The sequence below is a fragment of the Falco cherrug genome, chromosome 8, assembly GCF_023634085.1.
Source record: "Falco cherrug isolate bFalChe1 chromosome 8, bFalChe1.pri, whole genome shotgun sequence".
NCBI classification, from domain to species: domain Eukaryota; kingdom Metazoa; phylum Chordata; class Aves; order Falconiformes; family Falconidae; genus Falco; species Falco cherrug.
Genome location: NC_073704.1, coordinates 58,677,726 through 58,696,171, shown reverse-complemented (window position 1 = coordinate 58,696,171; position 18,446 = coordinate 58,677,726). Strand labels below are relative to the sequence as shown.

The 18,446-nt window shown below is 58.5% G+C and overlaps 1 protein-coding gene across 2 annotated transcripts; it reads right to left on the bottom strand.

Moving 5' to 3' along the window:
* Window positions 1-852: 852 nt before the first annotated feature.
* Window positions 853-18,171, bottom strand: ANXA6 (annexin A6). 2 transcript variants are annotated; one of them, XM_014281041.3, is made up of 26 exons: window positions 17,725-18,171; window positions 15,168-15,228; window positions 12,047-12,131; window positions 11,652-11,746; window positions 11,380-11,493; window positions 11,201-11,291; window positions 11,011-11,090; window positions 10,878-10,934; window positions 10,603-10,696; window positions 10,424-10,519; window positions 10,116-10,174; window positions 9,713-9,835; window positions 9,444-9,502; window positions 8,922-9,000; window positions 7,991-8,072; window positions 7,638-7,732; window positions 7,107-7,220; window positions 6,424-6,514; window positions 5,621-5,700; window positions 5,373-5,426; window positions 4,075-4,092; window positions 3,119-3,215; window positions 2,744-2,839; window positions 2,392-2,450; window positions 1,526-1,648; window positions 853-1,219 (listed from the first exon to the last, which is right to left on the bottom strand). In XM_014281041.3, exons 2-26 carry the CDS (start codon window positions 15,183-15,185, stop codon window positions 1,160-1,162), a joined length of 2,019 nt encoding a protein of 672 aa, XP_014136516.2. In that variant the 5' UTR covers window positions 15,186-15,228; window positions 17,725-18,171; the 3' UTR covers window positions 853-1,159. The 2 variants fall into 2 exon arrangements, with proteins under 2 accessions (XP_014136516.2, XP_055574946.1); XM_055718971.1 differs by lacking the exon at window positions 4,075-4,092.
* Between the last annotated feature and the right edge of the window lie 275 nt (window positions 18,172-18,446).

The following is an 18,446-nucleotide window of genomic DNA, read 5'->3' as shown; positions in this document are numbered from 1 at the left end:
TCCTACTTACACACAGGGGCAAGACAGAGGAACCCAAATCTCTGTGGGAGAGGGTGTAAAAGATTCAGCCAGGCTGTTTTCCCCCAAGAAAGGTGATTTTGCTACAAGGGGCTGTTTTACAGGAAGGCATCAAGGGAGTTTTTAGTGGGATAACACCCAGGTGAGTTGTTTCAGCTTCCCTGGTTTGTCTCTACATGTTGCTGCTTCTCAACCTCAGCTGGTTTTGAAGTGTTATAATAATATTGTGTTATTATTCCTAACGATGCTTTGATATTTTGAAGGTGAAGCTTTCCTCACCCAGCTGTGTTCTGAGGAAGATTTGGGTGTTCAAGACTTTTTGTTCTGACTTGGAAACAATTGAAAGTGCTGGAATTTCCCACTTTTGGAAATTCCAGTTCTTTTTGCCTGAGTGCTGGGGGAAATGCAAACATAAACTGTTTGGGGGTGTAGTCTCTATGGCATGTGCCTTTCGACTGCTTCTTCAGCAGCTTGAAAGCACAGGAAACCGCATGCAAGGACGGATGGATGCCATCAAGTCTGATTTGTATCTATGGTTTATAAAAGCATCATCCACACAATGGCACGAACCCTTGCTGGGGGTTTTCAGAGGCATGAAGTGAAGCTTTCAGTGAACTCCCTGCACTGCTGCCACCCCATGCACATTTCCAGCCCCTTTCTCAGCAGTGGGGGACCCTGCAGTGTTGCTCAGAGGGGCTTCAGGGTCTCCAGGGCCCTCTCTGGGGCTGGGGCAGGGCTCCTGCCCTGCAGGAGTGAGGAGACACTGAGAGTCCTCAGCACAGGCTCAGTCCCACCCAAACCTGCCCCAGTAAATCGACTGCTCTTGGCCCAGGGTCAGCAACAGTAAGGTTTTATTTATGAGATTTAAAATTGTCTTTTCCGTCTGGGTAAATTCCTGGGTTAGTGGCATGTTTGGGTATGAATTATTTTGCACTGATACAGCCAATCTCCCTACCCAGACCCCTCTGCTCCCCTCCCCAAGACTCCCCCGGCTTGCAATGCGGTGCTGCTTTCCAGCGCAAAGTGAGTTGTCCTCTGCGGGGAACAGAGCGTCCCCTGAAGCCCCCAAAGCTGCAGTGACATCAAGGCAGTGGGTGTGTGCGTGCTGGCTCAGACACAAAGAAGGGGCTCCTGCAGCTGCCTAGTCCTCCCCGCCACACAGGGCCAGCAGAGCCTTGCGGTAGTCGCCGGAGGTGTCCTTCTGCAAGAGGGAGGAGACCCATGTCAGAGAACCACCCACTGATGCCTGCCTTGGGGAAGCCCAGCTCAAGACACTGGGGAAAGTGTAGTTCCATGCCCAGGCCACCCCACAGGCATCTGTGCAGCAGCGGAAGATGTCAGCCCATCTCTATAGCCGAACCTGCCAACACCAGGGCTGACTGGGGCGGGTTCCCCCTCCCTGGTGTTGCTCATGGCACTGCTCATGGCTCAGGTCCCTATGGAGCTCAGGGCCAGGGCTCAGCCAGACAAGGTGACAAGCCAGGGAGGGATGCCCGTGTCCCCTCACCTCAATCATGTGGTGCAGTGATTTGTCAAACAGGTCTACGAACTCTCCCCGGATGTTGAGCAGGTCGATCTCGCTCCGGGAAATCATGATCCGGGTGAGGGTTCTCTCATCCGTGCCGGCACCCTGCAAAGGGGAGCTTAAACAAATAACCCCAGAGGGACTGGGGCTCAGGGACCCTCCCGCCATCTCCAGCACAGTCCAAACCACAAAAATGATCAGAAGGATGGAGCACCTCTTCTATGAGGAAAGGCTGAGAGAGTTGGGGTTGTTTAGCCTAGAGAAGGCTCCGGGGAGACCTTATTGCAGCCTTTCAACTTAAAGGGGGCTTATGAGAAAGATGGGGGCAGACCTGTAGCAATAGGACAAGGAGTAATGGCTTTAAACTAAAAAAGGGTAGATTTAGACTAGATACAAGGAAGACATTTTTTATGATGAAGGTGGTAAAACACTGGCACAGATTGCCCAGAGAGGTGGTAGATGCCCCATCCCTGCAAACTCTCAAGGTCAGGTTGGACGGGGCTCTTCACAACTTGATCTACTTGAAGATGTCCCTGCCTCTTACAGGGTGGTTTGGACTAGATCTTTAAACCTTTAAAGGTCCCTTCCAGCCCAGACTATCCTATGATTCTACAGTCTCTCCTTAGACACGCGCTGGGCTTGCTGCTGCAAGAGAAAAGCCTGCTGCATCTCCTGCTAACCCCAGCAAGCTGATGCCAGCATTGGTTTGAGCTCAGCCCTGCCCTGCTCCCTTGGGAATGTCCAGAGGACAAACCCCATCACTACAGAGTTAAATCAGAGAATCTCAAAGGGTGTCTGCCCAGCATAGCCCCCTCCCGCAGCTCAGCCCCAGGAGAGCCCGTCTGTACCTTCATGGATTTGTAGAGCTTGTCAGCGAAGAAGGCTGGCTTGTTCTTCACACTCCGGACTGCAACACACAGAAGGGAGAGAAAGTGGGCTCCTGGCTTGTGGCACCCAGGGAACACATCACAGCAAGGAGCCGTGCCACCCAGGGTCAGCTGCAGACCCTCCGACCCTCCTTGGTGCAGGCTTGGCCCCATAGGATGCCCTATAAATGCCCCAGCCCCACACCGCACTGGGAGTCTCCACAGCCCAAAGGCAGCAGGAATCTGCCATCATGGTGCCTTGGCAGAGGCAGGAGGAGGGGGTGCCTGCCCTCTGGGGAGCCCTTCCCCAAGGGAGCACCCACTGGGCACTGACCGATGGCTATGAAGGCATCCCTCACATCTCCTGACATCCGTTTCCTGATGGCGTGCTCCACGTCGTGGTTGGTCATTTTGATGAACTCCTGAAACACTGTGGATGGGGGAGAGGAAAGGGTCACCACTGAGCCACTCCATCCCAGCCCTGGGCATCCCTGAGCCTCAACCATGGAGCCTTCTAGTCCAGATGGGACCAAAGCAGGCTTGCGCATGCCATCTCCTCCCATTGCTTCATCCCCACCACTGCTGGGGAGACAAGGCTCGACCTTTGGTAGACCCCAGTCTCCTGCTGCCCAGGAGTCCCGTCCAGCCCAAATCAAAGCACTTGTGTGGCAGCTGAAGGTTCAGCAGTGGTAGAGAAATGTGGTCCTACCTCTGCGAAGGTGGGGGTAGCTGCGGGTGCAGAGGATGCTGAGGAAGCGGGTCTCCAGGGAGTCACTGGAGTCATTGCTGGAGACATCAGCAAGTTTCTGGGAGAGCAACCAAGAGTAAAGAGGGAGACAGGCATAGCAGAGGGGGACAAAGATGTCATACAGCTCTTCCTGGGACAGCCAGGCTGAACACCCCCTTGCAAAGAGGGTGGCCTCTTATGAGCAGAAAAATAGCTTACTTTTTTTTTTCTTTGCCAAGAAAAATCTATTTTCTATGCATGGATGTGAAGGTGCACAGCTGCACACTCACACATTACCTCTGAGAAAGGATGTTTTCCAGGTTTTATTAAAAAAGCTTTGCTTTTTTAGTATACAAAGTAAAAATAGTAGGACTATTTTTTTGTATGTCCTTTGGGGAGGATGTATTGGGGATGACCAATAGGAAACTCAGAGCTGCCAGACACAGGAGCCACCCTCCACTCTGGGCCACAGCAGCGCTGCCCACGGGCGAAGTGGCTGCCACCCCTGCTGCAGGGCTCCGCGAGGAAGCTGTACTCATTGCACCCATTAGGCTACTGCAGTAGGAAGTCACCCCTTCCCCAATTCCCACTTTTGGTGAGCCAGGGAAGCCAGCCCCAAGTCCCATGCTGCCAGAAACACAGGTCCTGCATGCAGGCAGTGTGCAGGATTGGTCTCCAGCCCTCCCCAAGGGCAGGAAGGTGGATTTCTCTCTCTCCTGCCCAGTGCTGCAGGGAAGTGCCCTTGTGCCGGTCCCACCTGGCCCCCGCCACCAATCCTGATGCAAGAACCCCGGAGCCCTGAGCAAGCGAGCACAGCCTGTGTGGTCAGAGGAGCCCAGTACGTGGGGCTGCTATTCCCAGCCCTGGCCCTGCACCTGAGGACCATAGCATCCCCTCAAACATGCAGAAGGCTGAGGAGCGAAAGGACAGGCACTCACCAGGGTCTCAGCAACAACCTGGCAAAGAGAGAGACAGGAAGACAACAGGGTCAAGAGTGTGCTGCTCAACTTTTATCCTTCCCTGACAAAGCGAGGGAAGCCTAGCAAAATCCCCTAAAATGACTTGCCCCCAGCTCCCCTCTTTCCCTGGGAGTGGACCTGATCTTAGGACCTGTGTCCTCCCCTCCAGTTTGGCCTCTGCACCACTACCTGGGGTGGGGAGGTGGTCTTCGGGCAAGCAAAGTGAGCCCCCCATCCCTGCGGCTTGGGTACCAGCCTGTTGCTCCGTGGGGAGCATCCTTGCCTGGCTCCAGGCTGGCTCACGCCAGTGAGGCACAGGCAGAGCAAGGACAGGAAGGGCAGTTTTGCTAACAAAACAGAGCATGGCGCCAGGCCAGCTGCCGCCTGGCTGGCTCGTCCCTGTGTTTGTCATCCCTGGCTCTCTCTTTCTTTGCAGCAGGTCAAGGCAAGCGGCAGTGCATGCGGCAGGGTGCAGGCAGCGCAGCGTCCTCTCCCTCTGCTGGCAGCAGCCCTGCTGGGAGAGCTGCGTGCCTGCGTGCTGCTGGCATGCGGTTGGAGCAAGCGCTGCTGGTGCAGGACAGCCAAGTGAGAGCTTGGGTTTGGCCCCGCACCAAGCTTCCCAGCCCCTTTCGGAAGAGACTTGGCCTGAAGGAGCAGGAGGCCATGGTGCACTGCCCAGGGGTCACAGGTCTCCTGGGACTGGGAGCTGAGCCAGGCAGTGGGGCCCCAGCAGCCCCCTGAACCATTTCTGGCTGCACAGCCTTCCCCCTCCCCTGGCCCACCACAGCCAAGTTAAGGATGAGGCAATGGTCTGGGGGCTGGGGCTGGCATTCTGGCATGCTGGCAGGGTAAAAAGCAGCTTAGGCTTCTTGTGCAGCCCCATGCACAACACAGAGAGATGGGTGCCTCCTGCAGACCAGCCCAAAGCTGCCTTTGAAGCTCCAGTGCCAGATTTCAGCATCAATGTGTGTTGCCGGACCCTAAAGTGGCAGCTCTGCACAAGAAATGATGCAGTCCCCAGTTGGGAGCTCCCTGCCCTCACTGTTTGCAGCTTCCCTGTGCATGGAGCAGCAGAGCCCAGGGAGCAGAAATCAGGCCAGGGAGCTTTACCTCCAAGGGCCTCACTTCACCTTGCATCTCCCCCTGCACTTACAGAGACCCTGCCCCAGCAGCATTTACTTCCCTGAGGATGCCATTTCCAGACCAGGGGATGCAACATCCTTTTTTTTTCTTTTTTTATGCAGAGCCTGTAACAGCACTGCCAGTATGATTCTTACCTTAGCATCTTCATGTGCCTGCGTGAGGTTCTCTGGTCCTTCATCACGGTTGCCCTGTGATTCAATACAAATATCGTGGAGTTGGCCATGGGAGAGCCATCTCCTGGGAGAGCCCCAAGTGGGCAGCAGACAGGGGCCAGCAGCACTGGCAATGATGCTTTGTCTTCTCCATAGCCACCATCTTCACAGACTCCCAGCACTGCCTGTGGCAGGCAGGGGACAGTCCCCAGTGTGAGAGCTGCCCTTACCAGAGCCAGGGAGACGAGAATCCTCTTGAAATGCCCCGATGTGTCTGAGCTCAGGTCATCTTCCAGGCGCTTGTGGTAGGCTGTGGAGAAGGATGGCTGAGCCCTGTGCAGCTGTGCTTCCCACCCACCAGTGCCTGTTGTGTCTGTGAGCCCCGTGGGGCCCGAAGATGGTGGTGGCTGTCCTCTACTCTTTGTATGGCTGAAGCAGATACCTCCATCTGCCTTTTTCAGGCCCAGGGAGGAGGGGATCACCCCAGCAGCTCTAAGGCCCTGGGCACGAGCACAGCCTCTTGCTCCACGTGCTCCAGAGGGAAAGGGATCATTGCAAAAGAGCTCTTAGGGGAGGAGACATTGGTGGCATGTCACCGTGACATGGAGAGAGGCCAGGACCAGCACTCTGCTGGGGGTGACCAACCACAGGGCTATCTGTTTAAAACCACGGGCTGTCTAGGGGAGAAGAGGCTAGGGATTTAACCTGGACTTTACAGCCCTTGTTCCTTAGGGAGAAAGGGGCATGGATGGGAGGGAAAGAGAATGCAGGATCTGGGGGTATCAAATCACAGGATGGATTTGAGGACTCCTGCCAGCCTCATCCCAGGTTTCCGCTTCTCTTTAATAAGGTGTTGGTCCTGGGAAAGAGCTGCTCTTGCCTGGAGGGAACTAACAGACCTTCGCAGCATCAAGCCATGGACCCCACACAGAGATAAAAATTGTACCCTGGGCTCTGGAAAGGGCCTTGTACAGCATTGAAGGTGGTCTGTACCTAGGATCTGGGTGCTCCCCACATCCCTCCTGTGCCGTACCTTCCTGATACGCCTCATTGATAGCTGTGATCTCCTGGTTGTTCCGTGTGGCCATGATTTCGATGAGGACGCTCTCATCTGTGCCAGCTCCCTGAAAGACAGCAGCGTGGTGGGGTGCTGCGGGTGCCAGTGCTGGATGGGGACACAGCAGCATCGCCCCCACCAGTGCTGGGCAAGGAGGGGCTGCTCTAACCCCAGGGCTACCAGGTGCCAAAAGTCCATGTCCAGAGGATGGCCCCGAGGGCTGGTAGGAACCAGCATAAACGCATCCAAGTGCTACTGGGGTCCCAAGTGGTGTGATGGGTGGATAGTAGTGCACGCCACTGGTTTACCCCTGCCCTGGGTCTCCTGTGGCTGCCGGCACCTAGCAGGGCACTGCTCCCACTGCGAAGTGGGGATGCTCTGTAAAGCAGCAGGAGGCCTCCCGGAGAGGCTTTGTGTATCAGCTGGTTAGAGCATGCTGGGCTGCAAAGAGGCCAAATCCAGCTCCCAGCAGGTCTCAAGTGCAAACCAGGTTTTTGTCCTGGTGCTTTCTGCTTTGCTTTTCTTCTACATAGGAGATGAGAGCCGGGGGGCAAGTGAACCTGGGGTGCACTCACAGCCCCAGGCACTGTGGGTACAACCCCAGTGAAAACTGCCTTGCCCTCACGTGCTGAAGCCGGTACTACTAGTGTGGCAGTTACCTCCACAGCCTTCCTCAGCTGCTTGGCATCGTACTGCGCCGGTGTCAGCATGAGCCCGAGGATCAGCTTGGCCAAGCTGCCTGACAGCTCAGATTTCAGGTCTGCCATCAGGTCCTGCAAAAGTATTTGAGGGTTCAGTCCCTGGCTCCTTCTGCAGGGACGGACCAGCCGAGGCAACACCGGGGAGAAAACAGGAGACATCTGGGAAGATCCTTGGAGCAGTTTAAGGTCACATTTTGGAGGGCAGCTCTGGGGAGATCCTGGCCCTGGAGTCCTCTGTGTGAGACTGAGGATGGGGCAAGCAAGGGGGAAGGGACACCCTCCCCTCAGGCTGGTGGGGCATCCAGAGCAGGATGCTGCTTTTACAACTCAGGCTTCCACTGGGGAGTCATGCCAGGGCAAATCGGGGTGCCCTGGCTGCCCACCGCTCCCTGGGCAGGATTTCTTTCAGCAAGGGGCACAACTCTGCGTGGCAGGGGGCAGGATGCAGGCAGAAGGAGGGAGCAGGGTGGGAGGGGGGCCCAGCAGTACCCTGCCATAGTGAGCCTTGTAAGCCTTTATGATCTGCTGCCTCTGAGCGTTGCTCCTCTGCGTCACCACCTCGATGATGGCCCCTTCATCCGTGCCTGCAATGACAGCAGTGATGCTGGAGAGAGCCAAGGCGGCCAGCAGAGCCACACCACGTAACCCCTGACTGTGGGCACGTCACCACCCCACCCCCACAAACTGGGGAGGTGGGGAAGGGAAAGCTCCCACAGCTCCAAAGCCATCTCTTTGTTCCTCCTAGGGCTTTCATGGAGCCCTGCATGGGCCAGGGTGGCTTTTCTGCCCCAGGAGCTGTTGAGGAGCAGCAGGAAGGGGCTGGGTGCATGGCCCTGACTTACCCAGGCCCTTCATCGCCTTCCGCAGCACCTGTGCATCACCGTCATCGTTGAAGCCCGCTGCGGGCTGCACAGTTCCTCGCAGCTGTGGATACACAGAGGGGTTTGGGTTCATCCCCAAGCTGGGTGGGATGGAGGGAGGGATGGAGAGAGAGGGAGAGAGGGAAGGTGCCACCCGGCAAGCCGAGGCCAAAGCAGGTTGTGTGTTAGTGCAAGCACCTGGGGCTCAGTGAGGACGTCCCCACCACTGTCACCCCCTCCACCGAGGGGCAAACCATAGCCAGGCTAGCAGAGAGGAGGGAGAAGACAGCAACAGACAGTCCCTGGAGTCTTGGTGTCCTGCTCAGTGTTACACCCGCCTCCCCTAGTGCCGGGACAGGCCATATCAGCTGAGAGCCAGAAGAGGAGTCGCTGAAAGGCTGCCCGCTCCTGCCCCGTAATTCTACCCTCCTTCGTCATTACAGCTCCCAGCACGCCTCCATCCTCCCCATGCACACAGCGTGTCTTTTCTACACATCCCAAAGCACCCTTTTGTGGGTGCTTCCAGCTGCATGCAGGGTGCTGGCTCCCCACAGCACAGCCGTGTCCTCGCCAGCCCTGGCGTGAGGGTGCTGCCCCCGGGAGCAGCAGGTCTCCAGCAGGCACCGGCGCCAGGGCTGCACCTGACATGTTGCACAGACATGCAGGGCCTGCACCTCGAGGGAGGGAGGCCTCAGAGAGAAGAGGGGATTAGTGGAGCCCATGGGGGGCGGCCAGCCCTGCCAGCATTACATCCCACCAACCTCATGCCCCCAAACCAGAGGACGGTGTTGAGAGAAGCCGTGGAGCAAGAGGCAGAGCAGGGGTGCGGAGCTGGCCGTGCCCCACGGCAGAGAAGAGCAGCAAGGGGTCTCAAGCTGGCAGGGAGCAGAGAGGGGGTACAAGGGGTGCTGACCTCTACTTTGGCCACCGCACTAAGCTCCCACATCCGATAGGCCACCTGCGCCGCCTCGGGGAAGAACTCACCTGCGGCACTGCAATGGGAGGGCAAGGACAGGGGACAGTGAGCCATGGGGGTCCCGCACCCTGCCAGCAGCCACCCTTGAGCCCCATCCTGCACCTCCATGAGGGGCATTTTGTACCCGCCGGGTGCCAGGCACGGGGGCAGGTGGGCAGGAGCTGGGTGCTTGCTGTGGAGCTGGGTGGGAACGGGGGGAAGCAGGTGGTAAATCCCAATTGCCCCCACCAGAGCATCCTCCTTCCAGGTGTTTGTCTCTGCCCTGCAGGGCTGCCACACGCCAAGAAGGGACCATGGCATTGTAGCTGGCCATGCAGAGGGGCTGCAGGGCCCCCATACCAAACCACTGTCACTGCAGGTACTGCTGGTTCAGGTGCTCCACCAGGCTCTGACCTGGAGGTTTGTACCCAGCACAAAGGGGCTGAGGAGGGACAAACAGGGTGTGACAGGTGGTCTTACTCATCGTCACCTCCGCACAGCTTCAGCAGGGCTTTCTTGTACTCCCCAGAGGTGTCCTCCTGGAAAGACAGAAGGAGATGGAGAACCATATGGCAGGGAGGATCAAGGCAGTGCCATGGGATGGGTGCATGGCACGCCTTGTCCTCAGAGATGGACACCCAGCGCAGGGTGGCTGGGGAGGGGGCTCAGCCCTCCCACAGGCGCTGGCATCACAAGGGAGGCAGCACTAGCAGCTGCTCGGAGCAGGACCGGGCATCCCCAGCACTTACCTTTATCATGTTGTAGAGAGATTTCTCATACTTGGTCCTGAACACCTCCCGGATGTCCAGCATGTCGATCTCGCTGCGGGACACCATGATGCGGATCAGCGTGTTGTCTCTTGTGCCCAACCCCTGCAATGGAGGAGCCCCTGCATCAAGCCTAGGCTGGCCAAGCGACACTGCTCAGCCCATCCCGTTTAAGACCCTCTATCAGATTTCTACCCAGCCCTGGGTCTGAAGGAATAACTCCTTTGGAGGGAAGAGCAGAGACCCCAGGTCACATAGGTCTTATCTTCATGGACATGTGTCACCCTGCTCTCCAACAGTGCCCCATGGCACAAGGGGGTCCCTCCTCTGGCCAGCTCCCCGCAACACTGCAGGGGACCTCCTGGGGAAGGGATGATCCACTCACCTTCATGGCCTTGTAGAGCCTTTCAGCAAAATACTCTGCCGTGCTTCTGATGCATTTCACTGTGGGGAAATTGCGTTGTGGTGAGGGATGCTGGCACCCGGCTTCACCAGTGCCCCCAGTCTCTGAGCACCCATGCCCCTTGGGCACTGCATTCAGCATCCCCACCTGCCCCGAACGAGCCTCCCTGCATTCCCTAAAACTGGGTACAACTGCAACCCCAACCCCACTGCCTCTTGCACTGAGCCCTCGCACCCCAGCAAGGCCAGCGGCATGTTTTCACAGCACTCCCCATGCAGGGACTGACTTACCCACAGCCAGCATCAGCTTCTCGAAGTCACCAGAGAGCTCTGCCCGGATGCTCCTCTCGATCGGCTTCCCGGAAATCTTTAGGTATTCGTCAAAGACTGCAGGACAAGAGTGAGATGATGCCTGGAGAAGCTGCTAACATGCCTTCAAGCCCAACCCTGAGCTCGTAGGAGATGCTTACCCAGGCGGAGGTGCTGCTTGCTTCGCCGGCCAAGGATGTAGATGAACTGGGCCTCATCCGTGCCCCATTTCAGCTCACCAGCTTCCAGTAGGTCCTTGTGGGATGGGGAAGGTGGCAGAGCCCGAGTCAGGGTGCTGGTCATGTGGGGCTCTGCCCAAGCATGGGTACCCTTGGCACCCACCTGACTTTTTGAGGTCTAAATGCAGCTGGTCCCAGTGCCACCAGCCCTGTCCCTGCCCTGATGCCACCCATCCCAGTGACCTGCCAAGCCTCACCTTGGCATCCTGCTCCACCAGGTCCTCACTCACCACGTCGTCCTCCTCCCTGCTGCCCTGTGGGACAGAGATGGGCTCAGCCCTGCTGCATGCAGGCATCTGCCTCCTACAGACACTGGACAGATGGTCAAACCTGAAGCAGAACAACGAGCATCTTCTTGAAGTGGCCAGATGTGTCTCCAACAATGTCAGCCTCCAGGTCTCTCTCATAGGCTGGTGGAAGAGGAAGAGGTCAGGGCCTTGAGAGCTGGATCCCCTCACCTCTGCCCCTTGCCCCGGCCCAAGGGGACACAGGGCATCCCGTGCTCTTCCCTAGCCCTTACCATCTTTGTAGGCAGCCACCAGATCATGGATCTCCTGGTTGGTGCGAGAGGCGAGGATCTCGATGAGGCACTTCTCATCTGTGCCAATGCCCTGCGGGCAGAGATGCAGCCCCATGAGCAGTGGGACCAACTGGGGTGTCCTTGGAGGGGCCCTGGGGGGGGGGCTGCCCACCCCTTACCGCAATGGCATCTTTGATCTCCTTGGCATCGCCGTAAGCTGGGGGCCGCATCAGGCTCACGATCAGCCGCTCAAACTTCCCTGTCAGCTCATACTTGAGGTCTGCGATGAGGTCCTGATGGGGAGGGAAAAAGGGTCTGGGGGACCCTTTGCTCCACAGCGTCTCTGAATGGGTCTAGGGAGCAGTGGGTCCCTGCGTGGGCTGGTTGGTGGCAGCTATGGCCACCTGTGTCTGCAGTGGGGGCACGGAGCAGGGAGCGTTTCTGCCATTACCTTCCCATAGAGGGACTTGTAGGCTTGGCAGATCTCCACTCGCTGCTTGTTGCTTCTGGATGTGATGAGGTCAAGGATGGCCTCCTTGTCGCTGCCTGCAGGGAGAGCCAGGAGTCATGCTTAGCCCCATGGCTGGGTGTCACTTGCCATGGCTGGGCTTGTAGTAGCCTTCCTGCCATGCCCAAAGCTGCTTCCAGCTCAGGGCCAGGAGAAGAAGCAGAGCCAAGATGGCTCCAGGGAGGAAAGGGGAACCAGGAGAGGTCCTGCCATGCTGCTAAAGCAGACAGGCAGCTGAGGGAGGAGGTGTTGCAGGGTGCCCAGCCATGCAAGGGTAGCTGAAGGAATAGGGGACATCAGGGTGGCCCTGGGGTGACAGTCCAGAGGAGCATCCATACCAAATCCCTTCATGGCATTGTACAAGGCCTCTGCATCCTGGCTGGCATCGAAGCCTGGGAAATCCTTCACCGCCCCCCTGTAGACCTAGGGGAAAGGAGTTCAGAAGGTGAAAGGGGAAGGCGCAGCCTCTGTGGGTTGCGGGAAGGAGAAGTTGAAGCTGAGCAGGATGGAGGCAAGATCCATTCCCACCTGGGCTGCCTGAAGCCAAAGCTCAGCCTCAGACATAAACGCTTGTTCTTCTCAGTTGTCCCCTTTCCTGTTTGTTCTTCCCGCTGTGTAAATTGTTTGTGTGCTGGCTCACCGGAGTACCGATACCGACACAGCCTCCCACCTCATATCTTGCTGGCATCACTGTTCGCTGCTTGTGCCCCGTGTTTAAGCTGGATACAATCCTCCCCACTGCGCCAGCAAGAGCCGGAGGGGTTGAAGGCAAGTTCCTTCAGCTCTTTCAGTTTCCAGCACCATCTTAGAGGGGGCTGGCAGGAAAAGGGGAGACCTCACAGGAGGGTTGAACACCCTGAATGCAGGGGAAAGCACCCAAGGACCACGGTGATCCCCCTGCAGTGCAGCTGGGCTAAAGACAGTTATCAGGAGTGGACTGAGAATAATGAAGTCATTTCCCACCGCTTGTTGCAAAACCCTCTGGATGCTGAGGATGGCTGGGCTCTGCATGGCCTCCAAGTGAGGAGACAAATTTACAGGCACAAAATCATCGTGGGCTGCTAAGTGGAAAGCACTGAGAAGCACCAGAGCTGCCAACAGCTTGTCCTGCCCCAGTGTGCACTCCTGCAGGGCCCAGGCTGGTCCAAGGGGTCAAAGTAGAGATCCTGGAGAAATCCTGTGGGTTGGCATGATCCACTTCTGTCTGTTCCTCTGCTCCTCCAGGCTGAACAGCGGGGAGCCCAGGACTGACACTGCCAGAGACCTCAGGAAAAAGCAGGGACTGGGCTTCCCCTCCTCAGGTCAGCTTTGCCCAGGGGAATTCACCCGAGGGGAGCCTGGGGCCGGACTCTGATTGAGATCAGCACAAACCCTGGGTGGAAGCAGATGTGAAACCAGCCCAGCCCCACGTAAGGAACCTGGATGAAGCCCTGCTGGAGGCACGGAGCGGGAGGAGCTGAACGGCAGTATTGCCTTAGCGGTGTCGCTGGGCAGCAGGAGGGCTGGGAGCCAGGCTGGGCTCACAGCTGTGTCAGTGCCCTGGGAAACTGAGCATCCTCCCTTGGCTCTGCTAGTACCCTGTGCCAACCAGGTATGTGCACCTCCCTGGGATCACTCGCTCAAGATCTGCTGTAGGGCTTGTGTAAGATCCCTGGGAGCTGCTTGAGGGCCCAGGGCTGTTGCCAGCATCAGCATCTACAGCCAGCATGTCCCCAGAGCAGATGGGCATCAGGCAGGCAGCACCAGTGTCCCTGATGCAACAAGTGCCTCCAGGAATGAACCCGAGGCGATGGACATGGGGCAGCCCCATACCTACTGCTTCCCTGGGTCCCATCGCAACCTCACGCCACAACAGCTCCCCTGAACATCTCACCCAGCACCTTCAGAAAGAAACTGGCCTCTGTATCCCCATTTTCCAGAGAGAAACTAGTCCAGGCTGGGCATACGCCACAGGTCTTCTTGGGAGGAGCTGTTGGCACTGGTGTTCCACACGGTGGGGACCAGGTCAGGCAAGAGGAGACGCTGCCCTTCGAGGGAGCTGGGCAGGCATGGGGACAGATCATATTGCAGGTGATTCATCGGGAGAGCTGGATTTAGCCCTGCTTCCCGGCAGCTCCTGGACCCTCCTGGCTCAGTGCAAGCTGCTGCCCACACATACGCCTGGCAGAGATGTAAATAAGAAGTTGCAAGATAAAGGAGATGTCTAGGAGCAGCAGGAGGGGCAAGGGTGGCTGCAGGGTGCTGGGGTTGCATGAGCGGTGATGGGGAGACAAGCTGTTGGCCCTGGTGAAACAGGGAGAAGCAGGGCTGTGTTCCTGCCTGCGGAGCCACTGAAGCATGAGCTGCCAACCTTGCCACAGTGCTGCCATGGCAGGGGCAAGGAAAACAGGCAGGAGCTCAGTGCTGCGCATCGCCTCACGCTCCACTCCAGGCACTCTCCACTCCAGGCACTCTCGTGGGGACAAGCCCCAGCGAGGTGCAGAAACATCACTCAGGAGAGAAAGAGCATCCTGCTTGCTGAGCTCAAATCACATACCCATCCCCCTTTCCATTCCCTGCTTCAGCTGCTGGGGGCCTCCCGCCTCCCCTCCTCCAGCCTCTGAGTCATCCCGGCCTGCCTGGGACCTCCCAGCTAAAAATACACCAGGCTGGGGCTGGAAGGGTAGAAGCAAATTCCCAGCATGGCTTTGCTCTCTCCCACAGCATGTCTGCCTGGGGTCCTGGACCACTGCGGAGGTGATGCTCACCTGCGCTGTGCCTCAGTTTCCCCACCCAGAGGCAACAACTCCCTCGGTGGCAGGAAGCTGCAGGTAATGGGGCTTGAGGCAATGGTTACTTGGTTTCTCCAGGGAATGGAAAACACAGCCTGGTCCCAGGCAGTGGAGGAGGGAGTCTGGGCTTGGAGTCCTCCGCTGCCTAGCACCCTGCTGGCAGGCTGCACCCCGCCAGCTACAGCTGGCCACCGAGGCAGGGTTTTCCACCCAGGCAGAGATGTTTTCCTGGCTGCCAGGGAGCACCTGCTCACCCAGCTGCCACATTGCACCAGCCCCTGCTTGGAGGGGGAAGAAATCCAGGCTGGGGGCAGGGAGAAGCTGAAGCAGGGCTGCATGCCTTGCAGTGGGCTCAGGCAGAATTTCTCCCCAGCGAAAGCCCAAATCCTCAGTGCAACGCCTCTTCTCCTCCCCTTCCCACAGCCCTGATTCCCTCCCCCATTCCACTGTGGTCCCAAAAGCATCTGGATTTTTGCTCCTTGCTCTTCCTGCTTCCCGGCCCAGCATTTCTCCCATCTGCATCACATCCAGACAGGCTGGCTGGAGAGGCAGGAATGTAAACAGGCTCCGGGCAGCATTGTGCTCCGTGCGCGTCACCGCCATCCTTGCGGTACAATGGAGAAGCTGCCTCTGGGGTGCCCTGCAGCACCCCCAGTACCCATCCTCACCGTGTGTGGGTCACCCTTACCTTTCCTTTGGGCGCCATGGCTTCCCAAGCTGGAAATCACTGGACCGAGGGCAAGAAGGAGCTGCAGGAGGGAACAGAAAAGCTGACATGAACCAAATCCCCCTTTCTGTGGGCTGCGTTGAGGGAGGCTTTGCTCCCTGCCCCGGGTGCTGCTGCCAGCCATCGCTGTGGGTGCGGGACCCGCGGGAGGGTGGTGGCCGGGGCTGCTGGGGAGGGTCAGGGAGAGCAGGGAGAGGGGCTTTGCCAGCTGCCCTGCAGTCACCAGAGCGGAGGTCCTTTGGTATCTGGCACCAAGTTGGGGACCCCATGGACCAAGGACAGTGGAGATGGGCCCCTGTGCAGCTTCCTGCCAGCACCGAGAAAAACTGTGAGGTGAAGAAAGTGCTGAATATGTGGAAATGGACCGACCATCCTCTGCAGGGCTGGCCCTCCTCACTGCACCCCACAATACTTCCTCTGCTCCCCCTGCAGCCCCCCAAGTCCTGGGGCCATCCCAACTTCAGCAGCTGCTGGGGATGCCCGATTGCCACATGGTGCTGGGTCTGGGCAGCCGCTGCAAGATGCCACCAGCTTTTATCTGGGTTTCCATGCACTGAATCAAGGCTGCCATCAGTCCCACGCACGCAGCGGAGCCCAGGAAACACAGTCGGGTTTCCAGGGTAACTCGCAGGTTGTTTTCTAACACCAGCACCATTTATAGCTGCAACCCACTGCAGCGTGGGCTCTCCCCACCCACCCAGAGAAAGTCCCAGACAGCACCATTTGCTCTGAGAAAGCTGATGGAGGGAGAGAAACAGCTGGAAAATGGAGCCCAGCCACGAACAAACCGCTGAGCGTCAGCTGAACTCCAGCCATGAGGCACAGCCCCCTCCTTGCCAGCGCTCACCCTCCCTCCGAGACACGTTGCAGGAAGACTCAAGACACAGCAGGGCCACCCTGGGAGGGGGATTTCTGTCCCCGGCAGAGCTCGGTTTAATGCTGTGGAGTGCACAAGGGAAAAATCACAGGAACTTCCCTTGCTTGGCCCTGCATCCCTACAAGAGCACCCATGGAGGGGGAGAGCCAGCCCCGCGGCCATTGGGGTGGCTGGGTCACCCCACTCGGGTGCAGGAAGCCTGACACCTGCGGGCATCCTTGCCGAGGGGAGGAAGTTTTGCAGAAGACCAGAGCTGCCTTTGCCTCCCCTTCCCTTTTCAGCTGGGGAGGCTGCAAGCCTCAGCCACCCTTCCCCACGGCTCCTGGCTGGGAGAGAGCCCCCGTGTGCCCTGTGCGCAGCGGGGCTGCACTGCAGCCGGGTGCTGGGTGGGCACCAGGGGATCCTGGTCCCTGGCCTATGCAGCCTTTTAATGCCACTCAGGAGCCGGTACGTGAAGCTGCTTACCCTCCAGGGAATGGAGAAAGCCCCGCGTGGCTAGCCCCTCCTGCCTCACTCCATGCATGCAGCAGCTGGGCTGAGACCACCCAACTCATCTCAGCAGTGGTGGAGACTTGACGGCCACACCCAGTCCCCAGCCTGCCCCTGCAGTGTCCTGTCCCTGTCCCCCACTGCTGCTGGCACCTCTGCAGAGGCTGGGGGAATGGCCCCAGCTCTTGCCTTGCCAGCAGGCCAGCCGGGGAGGATGCCCAGGCAAACACACAGCATCCATGGGGCAGGTGGTGAAACCTGGAGGCTGCAGAGCCCCAGCACAGGGCTATACCTGCCCCCCGAAAACAATGGAGAGGTTTGGGTTATGGGGCTGCAAGGATGGAAAGCACCATGAGAAACCCTAAATGATGTTTACCGCCCATTCCCTTTGCAAAACGACCCACCCTTGCCAAAAAATGTCTGTTCCCCCAGCAGCATGCACCCCGCCAGCCTCTCCATGGCCCCACCACAGCTTTGGGCTCAGGGGTTTCACCCCAGGCAGCTATTTTTGCAGCCTGCTGCCTGGCAGGGCTCCCCCAGCACAGCTGCCTGCGGCGGAGGCCACGACACACCCAGCACCCCCGTTGTCTTCCTCGCAGGGCGGAAAGGGAGCTTTGCTGGCTTAAGGCAGCGTCTGTCCTCCCTGTGAAGCCAGGGAGGTCCCCAAAGTCCCCCTTCCCTTGTAGAGCTCTGTGCCTCTGGGCTGTCCTGCAGTGCCTTTGCCTGTACAAAACTCGGTGGGATGCCGAACCGAGGGGGATCTTCTCCACCGAGCCCAGCCTGGACCCCTGCACGGTGGGATGGGCATTTCTGCGGCTGCCGCAGCACCGGAGCAGGAACAAAGGCGCATCCTGGCTGGGGCACACCCATGGGCCCCGCAGCAACGCCAGCGCCCACCCGAAAAAGCACCCACCGGCACTGCACCCCCCCAGGCTTGTGTTAAAAAGGAAGGATTTTTCATTTTAAAAAAAACAAACAAAAAAACCCCACACAACAAACCAACCAACCAAGGATCCCCCCTGCAGCCCCCCCTTGGAGGGAGCCTCCACTTGCACGGCTCACTGCCCAGCCAGAGCTTTCTTCCCATGTCGCATGCCACCGCGGTGGCTTTGCCCACCAGCACGGTCCCCCCGCACACCAGCTCACACTTACAAGCAGCACCGAGGCCTGTCTGGGTGCGCTCGCAGGAACAGCCGGCCGCGTTCTTGTGGCCGTGTGCTCGTCCTTGGCGTGCAGCTGTTGCCTCCCAGCAAGACGTCACCGCTCACGAGCCCTCCAGAGTCCCCGCCTGCTGTGACATGGGGGTCAGGGCTGCACTCCCACCCTTGCCACACCTCAGCCCCTCAGTTTTGGGTGCCCACGGTTCAGGGGCACCCGATGCCGCCTGCAGAAGTGCCCCGGCAGGGTGTGGGGAAGGGGGTCACTCAGCAGAAAAGCTCCACCGATGTGTGCAGGGGCTGTATGCCAGCAGCGGTGATGCATGCAGTGTAAGGCAGTAATGGTGATTGCGCTTCAACTGCGGAAATTTCACCCCCTTCCGCTTCCCCCCCGCCCCGGTTTCCTCGTGAATGCTGTGGTGCAGCGTACCCTGCTGCCTCACTGTCTGGTCCTGCTGCCGGCCACCTCTGCCTGCACCAGATCACCCCTTTCCCTGGTCGTGGTTGGGAAACACCCATCCCTGACTCTCTCTGCAAAAGCCAAGGTGGGGTGTTTGCCCCCCAGGACGTGCTTAAAGGGAAAAGTGCTGACCAGGGCTTTGCAAGGAGCATCTGTGGGGCAGGAGCCAAGCTGGCGCAGGGAGCTGGGGAGAGGCAGCTTGCTGTCCCCTCAAACCCTCCCCCCGTGCTGCCCCACAGAGAGAGGAGCCCTTGCAG